This window comes from Glandiceps talaboti, chromosome 1 (assembly GCF_964340395.1).
Source record: "Glandiceps talaboti chromosome 1, keGlaTala1.1, whole genome shotgun sequence".
Classification (NCBI taxonomy): domain Eukaryota; kingdom Metazoa; phylum Hemichordata; class Enteropneusta; family Spengelidae; genus Glandiceps; species Glandiceps talaboti.
In genome coordinates this window covers 1,595,001-1,615,406 of record NC_135549.1, presented here as the reverse complement: position 1 = coordinate 1,615,406, position 20,406 = coordinate 1,595,001, and the positions used below count along the sequence as shown (strand labels likewise).

The window sequence follows — 20,406 nt, the reverse complement described above, 5'->3', positions numbered from 1 at the left end:
TACATTTTAGTATACTAAGCTGATACTGTGAAGTTGAATTAATGTCTAAACCATAAAAAATGACTCCTGTAACAGCATGGCACACATAATTAAGGGCTCATCTCACTTTACGACATATTAGCTATGATTACCACAATCCCAAATCATCCTACACTTTACCTGGTTCCATTTTTACAATACTGCAGGTAAATTGAGGAAATATTAAATGAATATGAAAACTAGCGAATGATATCAGGATTACTGAAGGAGACGTAATTAATATTAGGAAGAAAAGATTTATCATTCTGTGGGATTTTCTGGCCAAAATTATTAGAATACAAATTTGGCTATTTTTTGTCTACAGTCAACTATAATATACACATTCGAATGGATGAAATAATCTTTGTTTTTCAAAATTACTGTTAAATGTTTGATTTGGATGCAATATTTGCTAAAATCTTCATAAAATTGGATTCTCCAAATATTTGTCATATGTTGGATACTGTTTGGATACAGCATTCCACATAAAACTTGAATGTAATTGTAATTACGTTAGTTTTAGATGACTCCAAGATGGTATGAATTACATATACTAAAATTAAGAGTAACGTGGAAGACAGATTTCTTACAATTTTCTTCATTTCAAAATAAACTGGCATATTTCTGGAATTTCTGACAATCATAAAAAACGTACCTTTACTTCCAAATAAGAAGGAACATTGATTGTAGATGGAAGAGATGAATCTTTATAAAATTCACGATCAAACACATACCTAAAAAAAAATTAAAAATTAAATAACATCCGTAAATTGTACTTTCTTAACCATCATTTCAAACATGAAAATCACACAACTTGTAACAGCTATACTACACAACCTGGCAGACGTCAAAGATTGTTTAAAAATTGCAAAGCTTAATCATTAAACATGTACTGGACAATTTTCAATTGCAATGGCAATGAGAGAATTTGTGAACTGAGAAATTCTATTATTTGATTAATATTTAAGGTTCATTCAATTAATTTTAAATCAAACTTTATGAAAAGGTCCACTGAGGTATGAAACTAGTCAAAGATTTAAGTTGTTTTTGTACTCATTACTTATATTTGAAATAATGACTTTTGTGATACATAATATTTAATTGTCACATTGATGGTACATGTTATGAATTCTCACATTGATGGTACATGTTATCAATTGTCACAGTGATGGTACATGTTATCAATTCTCACAGTGATGGTACATGTTATCAATTCTCACAGTGATGGTACATGTTATCAATTCTCACATTGATGGTACATGTTATCAATTCTCACAGTGATGGTACATGTTATCAATTCTCACAGTGATGGTACATGTTATCAATTCTCACAATGATGGTACATATTATCAATTCTCACAGTGATGGTACATGTTATCAATTCTCACAATGATGGTACATGTTATCAATTCTCACAATGATGGTACATGTTATCAATTGTCACATTGATGGTACATGTTATGAATTCTCACATTGATGGTACATGTTATCAATTGTCACAGTGATGGTACATGTTATCAATTCTCACAGTGATGGTACATGTTATCAATTCTCACAGTGATGGTACATGTTATCAATTCTCACAGTGATGGTACATGTTATCAATTCTCACAGTGATGGTACATGTTATCAATTAATTCTCACATTGATGGTACATGTTATCAATTCTCACAGTGATGGTACATGTTATCAATTCTCACAGTGATGGTACATGTTATCAATTCTCACAGTGATGGTACATGTTATCAATTCTCACAGTGATGGTACATGTTATCAATTCTCACAGTGATGGTACATGTTATCAATTCTCACAGTGATGGTACATGTTATCAATTCTCACATTGATGGTACATGTTATCAATTCTCACAGTGATGGTACATGTTATCAATTCTCACAGTGATGGTACATGTTATCAATTCTCACAATGATGGTACATATTATCAATTCTCACAGTGATGGTACATGTTATCAATTCTCACAATGATGGTACATGTTATCAATTCTCACAATGATGGTACATGTTATCAATTCTCACAGTGATGGTACATATTATCAATTCTCACAGTGATGGTACATGTTATCAATTCTCACAGTGATGGTACATGTTATCAATTCTCACAATGATGGTACATGTTATCAATTCTCACAATGATGGTACATGTTATCAATTGTCACAGTGATGGTACATGTTATCAATTCTCACAGTGATGGTACATGTTATCAATTGTCACAGTGATGGTACATGTTATCAATTCTCACAGTGATGGTACATGTTATCAATTCTCACAATGATGGTACATGTTATCAATTCTCACAGTGATGGTACATGTTATCAATTCTCACAGTGACGGTACATGTTATCAATTCTCACATTGACGGTACATGTTATCAATTCTCACAGTGATGGTACATGTTATCAATTCTCACAGTGATGGTACATGTTATCAATTCTCACAGTGATGGTACATGTTATCAATTCTAACAGTGATGGTACATGTTATGAATTCTCACATTGATGGTACATGTTATCAATTGTCACAGTGATGGTACATGTTATCAATTCTCACAGTGATGGTACATGTTATCAATTGTCACAGTGATGGTACATGTTATCAATTCTCACAGTGATGGTACAATTGTTATGAATTCTCACATTGATGGTACATGTTATCAATTCTCACAGTGATGGTACATGTTATCAATTCTCACAGTGATGGTACATGTTATCAATTCTCACAGTGATGGTAGTCATGTTATCAATTCTCACATTGATGGTACATGTTATCAATTCTCACAATGATGGTACATGTTATCAATTCTCACAGTGATGGTACATGTTATCAATTCTCACAGTGATGGTACATGTTATCAATTCTCACATTGATGGTACATGTTATCAATTCTCACAGTGATGGTACATGTTATCAATTCTCACAGTGATGGTACATGTTATCAATTCTCACAGTGATGGTACATGTTATCAATTCTCACAGTGATGGTACATGTTATCAATTCTCACAGTGATGGTACATGTTATCAATTCTCACAATGATGGTACATGTTATCAATTCTCACAGTGATGGTACATGTTATCAATTCTCACAGTGATGGTACATGTTATCAATTCTCACATTGATGGTACATGTTATCAATTCTCACAGTGATGGTACATGTTATCAATTCTCACAGTGATGGTACATGTTATCAATTCTCACATTGATGGTACATGTTATCAATTCTCACAGTGATGGTACATGTTATCAATTCTCACAGTGATGGTACATGTTATCAATTCTCACAGTGATGGTACATGTTATCAATTCTCACAGTGATGGTACATGTTATCAATTCTCACATTGATGGTACATGTTATCAATTCTCACAGTGATGGTACATGTTATCAATTCTCACAGTGATGGTACATGTTATCAATTCTCACAGTGATGGTACATGTTATCAATTCTCACAGTGATGGTACATGTTATCAATTAATTCTCACAGTGATGGTACATGTTATCAATTCTCACAGTGATGGTACATGTTATCAATTCTCACAGTGATGGTACATGTTATCAATTCTCACAGTGATGGTACATGTTATCAATTCTCACATTGATGGTACATGTTATCAATTCTCACAGTGATGGTACATGTTATCAATTCTCACATTGATGGTACATGTTATCAATTCTCACAGTGATGGTACATGTTATCAATTCTCACATTGATGGTACATGTTATCAATTCTCACAGTGATGGTACATGTTATCAATTCTCACAGTGATGGTACATGTTATCAATTCTCACAGTGATGGTACATGTTATCAATTCTCACAATGATGGTACATATTATCAATTCTCACAGTGATGGTACATGTTATCAATTCTCACAGTGATGGTACATGTTATCAATTGTCACAATGATGGTACATATTATCAATTCTCACATTGATGGTACATGTTATCAATTCTCAGTGATGGTACATGTTATCAATTCTCAAAGTGATGGTACATGTTATCAATTCTCAAAGTGATGGTACATGTTATCAATTCTCACATTGATGGTACATGTTATCAATTCTCACAGTGATGGTACATGTTATCAATTCTCACAATGATGGTACATATTATCAATTCTCACAGTGATGGTACATGTTATCAATTCTCACAGTAACGGTACATGTTATCAATTCTCACATTGATGGTACATGTTATCAATTCTCACAGTGATGGTACATGTTATCAATTCTCACATTGATGGTACATGTTATCAATTCTCACAGTGATGGTACATGTTATCAATTCTCACAGTGACGGTACATGTTATCAATTCTCACAATGATGGTACATGTTATCAATTCTCACAGTGATGGTACATGTTATCAATTCTCACAGTGATGGTACATGTTATCAATTCTCACAGTGATGGTACATGTTATCAATTCTCACAGTGATGATACATGTTATCAATTCTCACAGTGATGGTACATGTTATCAATTCTCACAGTGATGGTACATGTTATCAATTCTCACAGTGATGGTACATGTTATCAATTCTCACAGTGATGGTACATGTTATCAATTCTCACAGTGATGGTACATGTTATCAATTTTCACAGTGATGGTACATGTTATCAATTCTCACAGTGATGGTACATGTTATCAATTCTCACAGTGATGGTACATGTTATCAATTCTCACAGTGATGGTACATGTTATCAATTCTCACAGTGATGGTACATGTTATCAATTCTCACAGTGATGGTACATGTTATCAATTCTCACATTGATGGTACATGTTATCAATTCTCACAGTGATGGTACAAATATGTTATCAATTCTCACATTGATGGTACATGTTATCAATTCTCACAGTGATGGTACATGTTATCAATTCTCACAGTGATGGTACATGTTATCAATTCTCACAGTGATGGTACATGTTATCAATTCTCACATTGATGGTACATGTTATCAATTCTCACAGTGATGGTACATGTTATCAATTCTCACATTGATGGTACATGTTATCAATTCTCACAGTGATGGTACATGTTATCAATTCTCACATTGATGGTACATGTTATCAATTCTCACAGTGATGGTACATGTTATCAATTCTCACATTGATGGTACATGTTATCAATTCTCACAGTGATGGTACATGTTATCAATTCTCACATTGATGGTACATGTTATCAATTCTCACAGTGATGGTACATGTTATCAATTCTCACAGTGATGGTACATGTTATCAATTCTCACATTGATGGTACATGTTATCAATTCTCACAGTGATGGTACATGTTATCAATTGTCACAATGATGGTACATATTATCAATTCTCACATTGATGGTACATGTTATCAATTCTCACAGTGATGGTACATGTTATCAATTCTCAAAGTGATGGTACATGTTATCAATTCTCACATTGATGGTACATGTTATCAATTCTCACAGTGATGGTACATGTTATCAATTCTCCCAATGATGGTACATATTATCAATTCTCACAGTGATGGTACATGTTATCAATTCTCACAGTAACGGTACATGTTATCAATTCTCACAGTGATGGTACATGTTATCAATTCTCACAGTGATGGTACATGTTATCAATTCTCACAGTGATGGTACATGTTATCAATTGTCACATTGATGGTACATGTTATCAATTCTCACATTGATGGTACATGTTATCAATTCTCACATTGATGGTACATGTTATCAATTCTCACAGTGATGGTACATGTTATCAATTCTCACAGTGACGGTACATGTTATCAATTCTCACAATGATGGTACATGTTATCAATTCTCACAATGATGGTACATGTTATCAATTGTCACAGTGATGGTACATGTTATCAATTCTCACAGTGATGGTACATGTTATCAATTGTCACATTGATGGTACATGTTATCAATTCTCACATTGATGGTACATGTTATCAATTCTCACATTGATGGTACATGTTATCAATTCTCACAGTGATGGTACATGTTATCAATTCTCACAGTGACGGTACATGTTATCAATTCTCACAATGATGGTACATGTTATCAATTCTCACAATGATGGTACATGTTATCAATTCTCACAGTGATGGTACATGTTGTATGAGAATCTTTACATTAAATGGTACCTGGATCTTTCTTCTAAAACTGTCATACACAATATTTTTCATAGATAAAAAATCGAAACCATATTTGTGGGGTTTTCTGTGCCTGGTGATGATGGAACAAAAGAATTAAAGCATTGTCATAGCAACTAATGAAAATTTCTACTCTCAAGAGTCACACAATTTCTTGGAAGTGAATCCTACATTTTCCTCTAATGATGCCGATGACTCCCACATTTTCCTCTAATGATGCCGATGACAGATTGGCGACAAATTGGGATATGCTTCCAAGACATTTTTGAGTAGAAATATTGATTAGTAACTATGAACCCACAGTCCATGTACATTCGTCTCTTGCGCCATCACTACATGCACAGTAAACATGTGTTACAAAACTAGACAGTATAACCAAGACACAGAAAAACTCACATTGGTTCACTACTTGAATCCTTATTATTCATAATCCCATTGATGTAATCCTGGAATGAACTCATCCTATCCCCACTTCCACCATTCCGTACTATATTGTTTGACTTTCCTGAGGCAACATCCCAAACACTGTATTTTTCCATTAGATCATCCCTTGTCCATTGGAATGGATCTGTCCAGCCAGCTGCCCCTTCATGGAAGTGCACAATAACTGGTTTCTTATATCTGTAAGTTTGTTCAAACTCCTTCTCAGTCAATTCATGGCTGAATTTTCTATCAATATTACATATTGTGGTATTCAAAAGAAGTTCAGTTTCCCGATCACCTTTCCTCCAACCCCCGACGTAACTGACTCTCTGTGAAGTAGTCTGACTGGAGTCTTCCATCACATCTCTTCCTGTGATATCAAAAGGTCTCCAGTCATCTGGATTGGGAAAAGTTAGAACCAGAAGAGCAATAACAACAACTACAATTGTAATAAGTAAAATATAACTAGTAACTGTAATGGCTGTAAACATCAACTGCTCTTTTTCTTCTGGAACTTCAGTAATGACATTTTCTTCGTTGGAATTTTCCCTGGATGGTGGTGGTCTCCGGTATGGTTGTGTTGGTCGAGGTGCTTGAGACTGTGGTCCATTCATTGCACTCTTCAGGTTATTACTTGACCTGCTTCTCATTGTCCTCAACCTGTATTAGAACCAACATAATAAGAATATTTAGATTTTCAATTTCAAGGTGAATGCCACTCCATGAATTAAAGGCATTTTCATACACTTTTGTTTCTGGAGAGTCATGTTATGATTTTACATCACCAGGTACATTCCCTTAAATTCAATTTCAGAGAAACATTACATTAAATTTGTCCTCATTTGGGAATCTTTGCTGTTGGCTTCATTGTAATGTTTATGCAATGGTTGAACAATGAATATTCATGACGTTTTCACTGATGGTAATAAGCACTTAGGAGTCATGAATATTCATGGTGTTTTCACTGATGGTAATAAGCACTTAGGAGTCATGAATATTCATGGTGTTTTTACTGATGGTAATAGGCTTTTAGTCTTAATATGTAATTTTACACAGCACATAGTGGGACAAAGTCAGATATTTCCAGTATCAAGGTGTTTTGAAGGGTCATTTAATACCAAAGACTGAGGTCATTATTTTGTGTTCAAGCTCTGTTTGAAACTTAAAATAAGACATATTGGTAAGTGTATAATATCATAATTGGTATTATCATTCTTTTATCAGTTCCTGGGTGCATATTAAGGACATCTTGACATATGAAGGACATCTTGGCACTGAAATAGTATTGGATTAATATCATTATGTGGTAATTATGTGTACTGGTATCGATACTGGCAGTGCTACAGAATCTAGGACAGCATGATAGCATGAAGTTATGCTAATGATCTGAACAGTACCATTTGAAATCATTATAATCTATGTTACACTTTTTATATTTACTTGAAGGAAATAGCTAATTCTAAAAGTAGCCAGTCAAATATGAAGAATAGGTGGTAATACCTATGAACAAGATCCGTGAATCTGTCCACTGATGGAAATTTATACTGGTTGAAACAAAAGATTTTGTAGAAATGGTAGCCAGCAAAACACTCACAGTAGCAGGTTGTTTTTGACAGCCATATCCTTATCTACATCCCTGATTACTGGAAGGAATTATTCAGTAACTGAGTCCCCTGCCTTCAGCAACTTAGTGAAAATGATTACGAGTAAATTCATTTTCATACAGCTCTCATATATACCAAGACAAATGTTTTAAATGTGGTGTTTTAATCAAAATATTTAGTCTGTCCCTAAACGGAAGGTGAAATTATCATGCTAATAATTCATTTATAATATTTCAATTTGAACAATTTGAGTATGAATAAATAATACATATTAATAGTTTCTATACTGCAGCATGCAGAAAATTTAACAATTTCCTCTCACCAAAACTCTTGCATTTTGTTGCAAATATTCACATTGATGAAACTGTACATTTCACATTAAAACCACAATACATTATTTTCATAAGAAAAATCTTTTATGTTTGAAAACCAAAATCAATTTATTATATGCAGGAGATATTGATTCTAGTTGTGAAATAGGAATGAATACACAAGAATTAAATAAAAGCTAATTTGGCAGATCCACTGTAATTTAAAAAATAAACTCAGCATTGAGAGTGACCCATCATCACTGAACAAAAAATAACATTCATTTCAAAAGTGGTTATAGGCTTGCATTGAGCTGCTATTTAAAAAGCATTGATTGATCAAAATTCTCTGCAGTGGTCTCCATGGTTCAATACAAGAAATAAAGAAAACCAATATTTCATGATTAAAATAAAGAATGTACATGGTATGAGATACTGTACAGCTGCCTACTAACTATACAAGTCTACATTAATAATTCTAATTCCTCATTGAAGTTGCTATTATATCACAAATCTATTCGTTTCCTGGAATCCATTAAGTTCTTGAATTGTATGTCCTTTGACAAGTAACTACTCTCTGTACAGTTAACCATTTCACCAAATATATGAACAGATCTCACCACTGCTGTAAACCTTTACACTCTAAATTAGAATATATGAACAGATCTCACCACTGCTGTAAACCTTTACACTCTAAATTAGAATATATGAACAGATCTCACCACTGCTGTAAACCTTTACACTCTAAAATATATGAACAGATCTCACCACTGCTGTAAACCTTTACACTCTAAATTAAAATATATGAACAGATCTCACCACTGCTGTAAACCTTTACATTCTAGAATATATGAACAGATCTCACCACTGCTGTAAACCTTTACATTCTAAAATATATGAACAGATCTCACCACTGCTGTAAACCTTTACATTCTAAAATATATGAACAGATCTCACCACTGCTGTAAACCTTTACATTCTAAAATATATGAACAGATCTCACCACTGCTGTAAACCTTTACATTCTAAAATATATGAACAGATCTCACCACTGCTGTAAACCTTTACATTCTAGAATATATGAACAGATCTCACCACTGCTGTAAACCTTTACATTCTAAAATATATGAACAGATCTCACCACTGCTGTAAACCTTTACATTCTAAAATATATGAACAGATCTCACCACTGCTGTAAACCTTTACATTCTAAAATATATGAACAGATCTCACCACTGCTGTAAACCTTTACACTCTAAATTAGAATATATAAACAGATCTCACCACTGCTGTAAACCTTTACACTCTAAATTAAAATATATGAACAGATCTCACCACTGCTGTAAACCTTTACACTCTAAATTAGAATATATGAACAGATCTCACCACTGCTGTAAACCTTTACACTCTAAATTAAAATATATGAACAGATCTCACCACTGCTGTAAACCTTTACACTCTAAATTAGAATATATGAACAGATCTCACCACTGCTGTAAACCTTTACACTCTAAATTAAAATATATGAACAGATCTCACCACTGCTGTAAACCTTTACACTCTAAATTAAAATATATGAACAGATCTCACCACTGCTAAATTAGAATATATGAACAGATCTCACCACTGCTGTAAACCTTTACACTCTAAATTAAAATATATGAACAGATCTCACCACTGCTAAATTAGAATATATGAACAGATCTCACCACTGCTGTAAACCTTTACATTCTAGAATATATGAACAGATCTCACCACTGCTGTAAACCTTTACACTCTAAATTAAAATATATGAACAGATCTCACCACTGCTGTAAACCTTTACAATCTAAATTAGAATATATAAACAGATCTCACCACTGCTGTAAACCTTTACACTCTAAATTAAAATATATGAACAGATCTCACCACTGCTGTAAACCTTTACACTCTAAATTAAAATATATGAACAGATCTCACCACTGCTGTAAACCTTTACACTCTAAATTAGAATATATGAACAGATCTCACCACTGCTGTAAACCTTTACACTCTAAATTAGAATATATGAACAGATCTCACCACTGCTGTAAACCTTTACACTCTAAATTAGAATATATAAACAGATCTCACCACTGCTGTAAACCTTTACACTCTAAATTAAAATATATGAACAGATCTCACCACTGCTGTAAACCTTTACAATCTAAATTAGAATATATAAACAGATCTCACCACTGCTGTAAACCTTTACACTCTAAATTAAAATATATGAACAGATCTCACCACTGCTGTAAACCTTTACACTCTAAATTAAAATATATGAACAGATCTCACCACTGCTGTAAGCCTTTACACTCTAAATTAGAATATATGAACAGATCTCACCACTGCTGTAAACCTTTACACTCTAAATTAGAATATATGAACAGATCTCACCACTGCTGTAAACCTTTACACTCTAAATTAGAATATATAAACAGATCTCACCACTGCTGTAAACCTTTACACTCTAAATTAAAATATATGAACAGATCTCACCACTGCTGTAAGCCTTTACACTCTAAATTAGAATATATGAACAGATCTCACCACTGCTGTAAGCCTTTACACTCTAAATTAGAATATATGAACAGATCTCACCACTGCTGTAAACCTTTACACTCTAAATTAAAATATATGAACAGATCTCACCACTGCTGTAAGCCTTTACACTCTAAATTAAAATATATGAACAGATCTCACCACTGCTGTAAGCCTTTACACTCTAAATTAGAATATATGAACAGATCTCACCACTGCTGTAAACCTTTACACTCTAAATTAGAATATATGAACAGATCTCACCACTGCTGTAAACCTTTACAATCTAAATTAAAATATATGAACAGATCTCACCACTGCTGTAAACCTTTACACTCTAAATTAGAATATATGAACAGATCTCACCACTGCTGTAAACCTTTACACTCTAAATTAAAATATATGAACAGATCTCACCACTGCTGTAAGCCTTTACACTCTAAATTAAAATATATGAACAGATCTCACCACTGCTGTAAGCCTTTACACTCTTAAATCATAATTTTAATGCTTTCAGTAAACTATATAAACACATGTAATAGATGAAAAGAAAAACTTAGGTAAAATCCATAATGATAATGTCAAGTATGCATACATTAACTTTGAAATAGTGAACCCCTAAATAATGGACTTAGTCTAATAATAGTATTTTTATGGTAAAGTTTAGGTTTATAGTTTGTCTTGTTTTTGTTATTAACTTTAATATACAATGTTGTCTCACACAATTATTTCAATCAAATGTTAATGTTAGAGTGGAAAATTTGAGAATATGGCAAAAAAAAAAAATGTTTTTTGTCAGTGCACGCATCACTTAAATACCCTCACGCCAGTCTTTTTTTTTCATGTTTGTCCAGCATATGCAGTCTGCAGATCCATGGGGAAACACAAAAATAACCCTCCCTACTTCAGTGAAGACAACTGCAGAGCCAATCATGAACATGAACAAGCAAATGACATCTGCCCCACATATGCACTTGCTCTAAAGTAGTAAATAAAAAGAACAGCAACTGCCATAAATAGTAGACTGACTGACTGGGTTTGTTGAGAATAAAAAAATATATATACATATTTAAAAAATTGCGTCATTGCACCATTTTTGACAAATTCTCCTGACCAGACACAATTTTTTGGGGGGCCTATACAATAGAATGTAAAATCTGAGAATATACTGTAAAATGTTGATAATAATAAAATCTTAATAATGTTTGGAACAGTTGCTAAATTATTTTGTTAGAAATCCACATTCACGTGAAGTTGTTTCACAATATGACACCAGATTGTTAATTTTGTCATAATTAGGTTGATTCAAGACTGTCACACCAGTAAGAATGTGGTGACAATTATTTAATAATGAACTGATTTTTCCTTACATTACTGAGAATAGGCACCTCAGACATTTCATAGTCTAACTTGATATGTACAATATTTGAGTTTTTTGATGTATGAAAAAATGAAATGTACAGTTCCAAGACTGCAAGAAGGTAAACAAGTTGATCATGTAAACTGTTAATATAATATTTTATGATTGTATTGCGCTGAGGGTCAGTGAAATACTGTAACCTAATAATATCATATAACTGAATTTACAATTTTACTTCCTGTATAGATTTAACCAATTTTTCCATTATCAATATTTTTTTCTTGTGAAATTTTCATGGCTCATCTACAATATTATTTCTAGTCGTGGGAACAACCAAGGTATGACTTGATTTCAGAACTACACATATTTTTTTCTGGTTTTATAATACTTATTTCTTACTTCTCCTACCAGAGATCCCTGAGCCATTTTACTACAGTCCCAATAATAACAGGAATGGAAATTTCACCTGCTTTGTTCATACCAAGTTTCCATGCCTTAAAGTACACACACTGTTTTCAACTCACGTATTCTTTAAAAACAGTCATTACCTGGGTTAACTTGTGTATTGCGCTAAAACGGTTACCTCACACACAGATTATGAATATTCAGATATTGAAGAATTACGAATGTGGTAAACTCATATTTACAATGAGAACTGTAAATAATGACATTAATAATAATAATAATAATATCGATGAACATTATCACCTGGGATTAACCAATACATGCTATGAAAACTTTAAATAATATGAAACACACAATATAAAAAATTTTCATAATGATAAAATATCACCTGGGATAAGCTCATACATATCATGAAATCTTTGAATGATAATGAGCAATGAGCAACCTACTTTGGGGGTCAAAACCTTAATATTGACATTAATACAATACTGTACTGTTACTTATTCATGAAAAAATTGCTGGAACCATAGCCTGGAAATAATATTTTTTAGAAATAATTCAATGAATACAAATGAAATAAGGAAACCAACTGCTCAAAATGTATTCTTGATTACTTGACGTATACACAAAGAATGTGAAAAGAAATGGAAATTTACAGTGTAATGGGTTTGTAGCTACTGGTTACTATTTAATTATCTCCTTATCTAGCAATTTTATCTGCATCACTAGCAACTATATGACGACTTCATCTAAAGGGTGCACTACTTTCACTGTCCGCGGTTTAAAATAGCATAAAAATCATCACTTCTTGATTAAAATCACTTCTGTCTCTAGGCAAATGTCGTCAAAGTAATGGATTTTTTCATCTAGAAACTGATATTTTAAGATGTTTTAATATATTTACCATTCTTGTTTAACTATTTTCAATACAAGTATTCTATATTATGAAATCACATTACATGTAGGCTGACTGCGTTCCTGCCGAACGGAAATTAGATTTTTGATCAGTTTTGCTGTACTTTTAAAGTTCAATCTGTGAACTAAATTTCTGAAATTGTCAAACCTACCATGCTCAATTTTCTTATATGAGATGGAAAAGTGTGATTCAAGATTCCTATATTTCAACTGTATTTCATTATCCTGTCTCAAATCCCTGGCTATACAACTAACACACATTACAGTATACAATTGTTAAATTACTTTAAACTTTAAACTTTACATTACATACCACACTAACATATATAGCCATAAGGTAATAGCTTATTACATTACATATCATACTTTACATGTTTAATATATAGCTAATTACATGACATACCATACTTTACATGTTTAATATATAGCTTATTACATGACATATCATACTTTACATGTTTAATATATAGCTTATTACATGACATTCCATACTTTACATGTTTAATATATAGCTTATTACATGGCATACCGTGCTTTACATGTTTAATATATAGCTTATTACATGACATACCACACTTTACATGTTTAATATATAGCTTATTACATGACATACCATACTTTACATGTTTAATATATAGCTTATTACATGACATACCATACTTTACATGTTTAATATATAGCTTATTACATGACATACCATACTTTATAGCTTATTACATGACATACTATACACAATTTTACATGTTGTCCATATAGCTTATTACATACCATTATCAATCTCATGGGGTAACTATTCTAAACTCATTCTGATAAACCATGGCTGTTGAATTAGTAAACATGCATCTATAAAATTGACAGAATGTCTTTGTAATAACAATCAGTCTGGAAAATGTTGAAACCCTCCTCCCTTCCACACACACACACACACACACACACACACACACACACACACACACACACACACACACATGTGCGCGCACGCACACACACACACACACACACACACACACACACACACACACACACACACGAGAGTCTAAATCAGTGATTGTAACACAAGATGGCAGCTGTAACTAGACTCTGACAGATTCTGACAGATGAAAGAGATTCCTAATTTTCATTTTATGGCAGGAGAAACTTTTGTCAAGCAGCATCCCGGTTTTATGTTCAGGTTTATCTGTTCTAGTTTTTTCTTTTCTGCCATTTTGTTTTTGAGCCAATACTTAGATTGATTAGGATCTCATGTGTCTTGTCAAACGGTAATCTCATTTGTTGAATACTGATGTATTTAGTCAATACATTACTCTATGCTGACAGTACATCTCAGATCTTGACAGTGGTTTGAATACTAAACAATGAAGAGTTGCACTAAGCTAATACTTGGCTACAGTTGAAAGAACTGTAATCCATCAGACAGAACAGAGACAATTGCCATTATGAAATAAATTTTATTTTTTTAAGTGACTCTAACAATGTGACTTTATCAATTTACCTCACAACTGTATACTTCACGCCTACATTTACAGAGAAATACTTTGTTGAAACTTTCACTATGATGATGCTACACATATAGCATGGAAGTATAGTGGGTTATACTTCCATGCATGCATATAGCAAAGTTTAATTTGTCCCCCAGTGTCACCGTTCAAATGGTATTAGATATGGGTAAATGCCAGTGTGCCATACTTTGGATATCTGTGAGAGGGCTTGTTGTGGTTGTACCCGGTGCTCTCTGCAGTCATTTTTTTCACAGCATATAGCTATGCGTGCATGTGAGCTAGAGTGTAACAACCTCCCTGAGTTTAACTCATAATAGTTATTGAAGGCATGTAATTTGCATGCACTTGTGTGTAGTTTTGACGCTAATGTTAATATGGCTTCGAACCTCCTCTAGAGATCTTGAAATTCGAACCACGACCCACACCACAAACAAGGAAGAAATTTGTGTGGAAGTTTGTCAGTTCAATATTAACGCTGGCGTCAAAACGAGTGTCTACAGTGACTTACCATCAGATCAGGCTATGATCAAGGTAACGACAGGATTCACACTGGGGACAAGTCTTTGAATACTACGTAAGATTAATGATTATGTTAAAACTTACAGGCTTTCGTCATATTATTGATCGCTCCCTTCCCGAACACAAATTTCTACTACTACTAGCTCTGGCCGATGTAGACTTGACGTCTCGTTACAGCCCATAAGATCTGGGTCTACTTGTACACTAGTATGTTCTGTCACAAAACCAGAGCCTCAATGCGTAGTTCTGTCAATAATAATCTTTGGTTATCCCACCAATCCAGGAAACATACCCTCTGTATGAAGAACCTATACAGTAAGACGAACGTCAACTTTCACCCCAGTGCCCGGAAGTGCTTGTGATCGATAAAGAAGTGGTGATTTTGCAAGACGCACGTCCCTCACACCACCAAACAAGTTACTGTAAGTGCGCAAGTACAGTACACGTACTACACGTACACGTTCAAACATGTGAATGAGTCCCATGTGCACCAGGCACGATTTTATATCGCGTAAAAGCCCAAAAAGGCATAAATTTTGCTTTATTATAGTTGAGACAACTCTGAAGGATTTAGTAATATCTACTTTGTGACAAAGCTAATGAGTTTTATCTTATTTCCGCAAAATATACGAATTTTTTTCCTTGGATGGAAACAAAGAGAAGGCCTAAAATACGCGTATACGATTGCCAGTCATCAGGTCTATGGAAGTAGTCTGCAGTCATATCACATGACTCAGGCTCAGTTAGTTTTGTTTACGAAAACAAACAAACAAACAAACAAACAAACAAACAAATAAATAAATAAATAAATAAACAAATAAGTAAGTAAGTAAGTAAGTAAGTAAGTAAGTAAGTAAGTAAGTAAGTAAGTAAGTAAGTAAGTAAGTAAGTAAGTAAGTAAGTAAGTAAGTAAGTAAGTAAGTAAGTAAGTAAGTAAATAAATAAATAAATAAATAACGTGCAATTGTGACTATTTCGCATGCAGGAAAACATACTAATTCTTGATACAGTGAAACATTGTTGACACTGATTTGTGATTACTCTTTTGCTGATGTTTGTCATTATTTCTTTATTTCTTTATTTCTTCATTTACTTGGTTTTGTTTGTTTGTTTGTTTGTTTGTTTGTTTGTTTTTGTAAACAAAACTAAGTGAGCCTGAGTCCCCAGTGGTCATAAACTGACTTCTGGTCCGGTGTACTGAAACCTAGTAGTAGCGTCAAGTCATGCGTGGATGTATTATCAAAACTCATTAATACAATAATATTGTTAAATCGGCTATCAATCCAAACATGATGATGATGATGATGATGATGATGATGATGATGATGATGATGATGATGATGATGATGATGATGATGATGATCTTTATTTATACTGGAATATAGCTCTATTGAGTTTTCATTTAACTTGGACTTGTTTCTCAAGAAGTCCAGTGAAGATCGTCCTTCGTGGGTTCTGTGCTGGAAGAACACGGAGTGATCTGAAGAAAACCTAATAGTGCGTTGTTCGGTAGATTCTAACTTAAGAATTTTCCTATTTACAACGTGATCAATTGAATTAAATCCAGACCCAGGGTTCGAACCCTGACCACAGTGATAAGATACTCCAGCGTAGGTTTAACAACTCACGAGGTCAACGATAACCCTCATACTAGTACATACATATACAATTTTGATTACTTACTTTAACTGCCATACCAAATGCTTGAATGACCTGTAAGATAAGATAAGGGAAACTTGTGATTAAAATTTGGTTGAATCTTATCAGTATTGAAATTAACCATGGTATGATTAGTGGATCATGAGAATCGGATATTCTTTAGAAGTCCTACAGAAAATTGTATACCTAGTGATTCCACTAAATGAAGTGATGGTCATTATACTTTAGGACCACTTCTATTAGTAGTATACCTAGTGATTCCACTAAATGAAGTGATGGTTATTGTACTTTAGGACCACTGCTATTTGTAGTATACCTAGTGATTCCACTAAATGAAGTGATGGTTATTGTACTTTAGGACCACTGCTATTTGTAGTATACCTAGTGATTCCACTAAATGAAGTGATGGTTATTGTACTTTAGGACCACTGCTATTTGTAGTATACCTAGTGATTCCACTAAATGAAGTGATGGTTATTGTACTTTAGGACCACTGCTATTTGTAGTATACCTAGTGATTCCACTAAATGAAGTGATGGTTATTATACTTTAGGACCACTGCTATTTGTAGTATACCTAGTGATTCCACTAAATGAAGTGATGGTTATTGTACTTTAGGACCACTGCTATTTGTAGTATACCTAGTGATTCCACTAAATGAAGTGATGGTTATTGTACTTTAGGACCACTGCTATTTGTAGTATACCTAGTGATTCCACTAAATGAAGTGATGGTTATTATACTTTAGGACCACTGCTATTTGTAGTATACCTAGTGATTTCACTAAATGAAGTGATGGTTATTATACTTTAGGACCACTGCTATTAGTAGTATACCTAGTGATTCCACTAAATGAAGTGATGGTTATTATACTTTAGGACCACTGCTATTTGTAGTATACCTAGTGATTCCACTAAATGAAGTGATGGTTATTATACTTTAGGACCACTGCTATTTGTAGTATACCTAGTGATTCCAGTAAATGAAGTGATGGTTATTATACTTTAGGACCACTTCTATTTGTAGTATACCTAGTGATTCCACTAAATGAAGTGATGGTTATTATACTTTAGGACCACTGCTATTTGTAGTATTACGGACCTTACATAAGACTTCTATAAATGCATTTATTAACACAGTAATTCTGGTACATTTTCTTTCTATAAATCAGTCGTTTGAACCATAAGAAATTTGAAAAATCTTGTTTTTTCTCAATTTTAAAAGAAAACAAAGGACAAAGACCGATCAGTGTCATTTGAATTTTTTAAACTTAATAAGTTGACTAGTATTGCCAGAAATGTACAACTAACAATTCCACAGATTTACACATAGTTCTTGACCATTTGTAATGCATGTGTAAATAAAATTGAAAAAGTTTGATAGCCTGTCTATTTGCTGGACCTGTCACATCCCTCATAGAAATCATTAGTGTAATCTCAGAATATCGACGATTCTATTCGTCATCCGGGACACTGATAGTGACTGTATTCTAGTGTAGTACATGCCAACAAAGAGTAATATAACAGTTATTGACCTCCAATAAGTGGATGCTCGTTGTAACGTAAAGAAAATATCAAAAAAGTGAGCGGAAGGTGATTTCATCTCATTTAAATGACATAGTGTCATTTCTATTCTTTATATAGCTAACATTCTTAGGAATATGGACAATTGAACGTAGTGCTGCAGTTATTATATTCTCTCCATAGAAGCAATTGAACGTAATACTGCAGCTATCATGTTCTCTCCATAGAAGCAATTGAACGTAGTGCTGCAGTTATTATGTTCTCTCCATAGAAGCAATTGAACGTAGTGCTGCAGTTATTATATTCTCTCCATAGAAGCAATTGAACGTAGTGCTGCAGTTATTATGTTCTCTCCATAGAAGCAATTGAACGTAGTGCTGCAGTTATTATGTTCTCTCCATAGAAGTAATTGAACGTAGTGCTGCAGTTATTATGTTCTCTCCATAGAAGCAATTGAACGTAGTGCTGCAGTTATTATGTTCTCTCCATAGAAGCAATTGAACGTAGTGCTGCAGTTATTATGTTCTCTCCATAGAAGCAATTGAACGTAGTGCTGCAGTTATTATGTTCTCTCCATAGAAGCAATTGGACGTAGTGCTGCAGTTATTATGTTCTCTCCATAGAAGCAAAAATGAAAAGAAATTTGAAAATAATGAAGTTTTACGTTCCATTTATTGGCCTTAAATAATGACAATTATCCAGCAATCTGAACGACTAAAAGCAAGTCATATAACCCTATGATTACAACAACAAGCACACACTTTCGTCGCTTTTTTTCCTTTTTAGATAGGGTTCAATCAGCTGTACTAAGCAGTCAATAACCCGAGACCATTTAGCATTTCACAACTGGTTGACAAGTCATAGAGTTGTAGCGTGTACAAACGGTGTAGACTAAATTTGTCTGTTTATATACATATATATAATTTTGTATCCGAAATCGTATGTATGTATGTATGTATGTATGTATGTATGTATGTATGTATGTATGTATGTATGTATGTATGTATGTATGTATGTGTGTGTGTGTATGTATGTATGTATGTATGTATGTATGTATGTATGTATGTGTGTGTGTGTGTGTGTGTATGTATGTATGTATGTATGTATTTATGTATGTATGTAGTATGTATGTATGTATGTATGTATGTATGTATGTATGTATGTAATTTCAATACATGCAAGTACCATCTTCAATAGTGACGATTACAATAACATATTTGGCATGGTTGCGGGCTGTAACCATTTATGCCCCAAGAAATAAAATAAAAAGAATCACATGACTGAAATATAAGGAAAACGTGCAAATAATGTCACTTATGCAAATACATGTAAGCTTATTACAAACTGATAGTGAAACGTATAATAAATGTCAAACAAGACTCAGATGTTGCCAAGACGTGTATTCTCTTGAGTTGACAGCAATCATATACGTCTAGGACTGCTCTTTTAAAT

General features: G+C 33.3%; 1 protein-coding gene across 1 annotated transcript in view; it reads right to left on the bottom strand.

Annotated features, from left to right (window-relative positions):
- The window catches only part of LOC144442935 (uncharacterized), a 40,898-nt gene that overhangs the window by 15,840 nt on the left and 4,652 nt on the right, over positions 1-20,406 (bottom strand). The window contains exons 2-4 of the mRNA XM_078132311.1: positions 17,456-17,485; positions 6,574-7,260; positions 674-752 (exon numbers count right to left, since the gene is read on the bottom strand). Coding sequence (XP_077988437.1) covers positions 674-752; positions 6,574-7,250 — 756 coding nt within the window. The 5' untranslated portion in view covers positions 7,251-7,260; positions 17,456-17,485. The remainder of the gene's footprint in view (positions 1-673; positions 753-6,573; positions 7,261-17,455; positions 17,486-20,406) is intronic.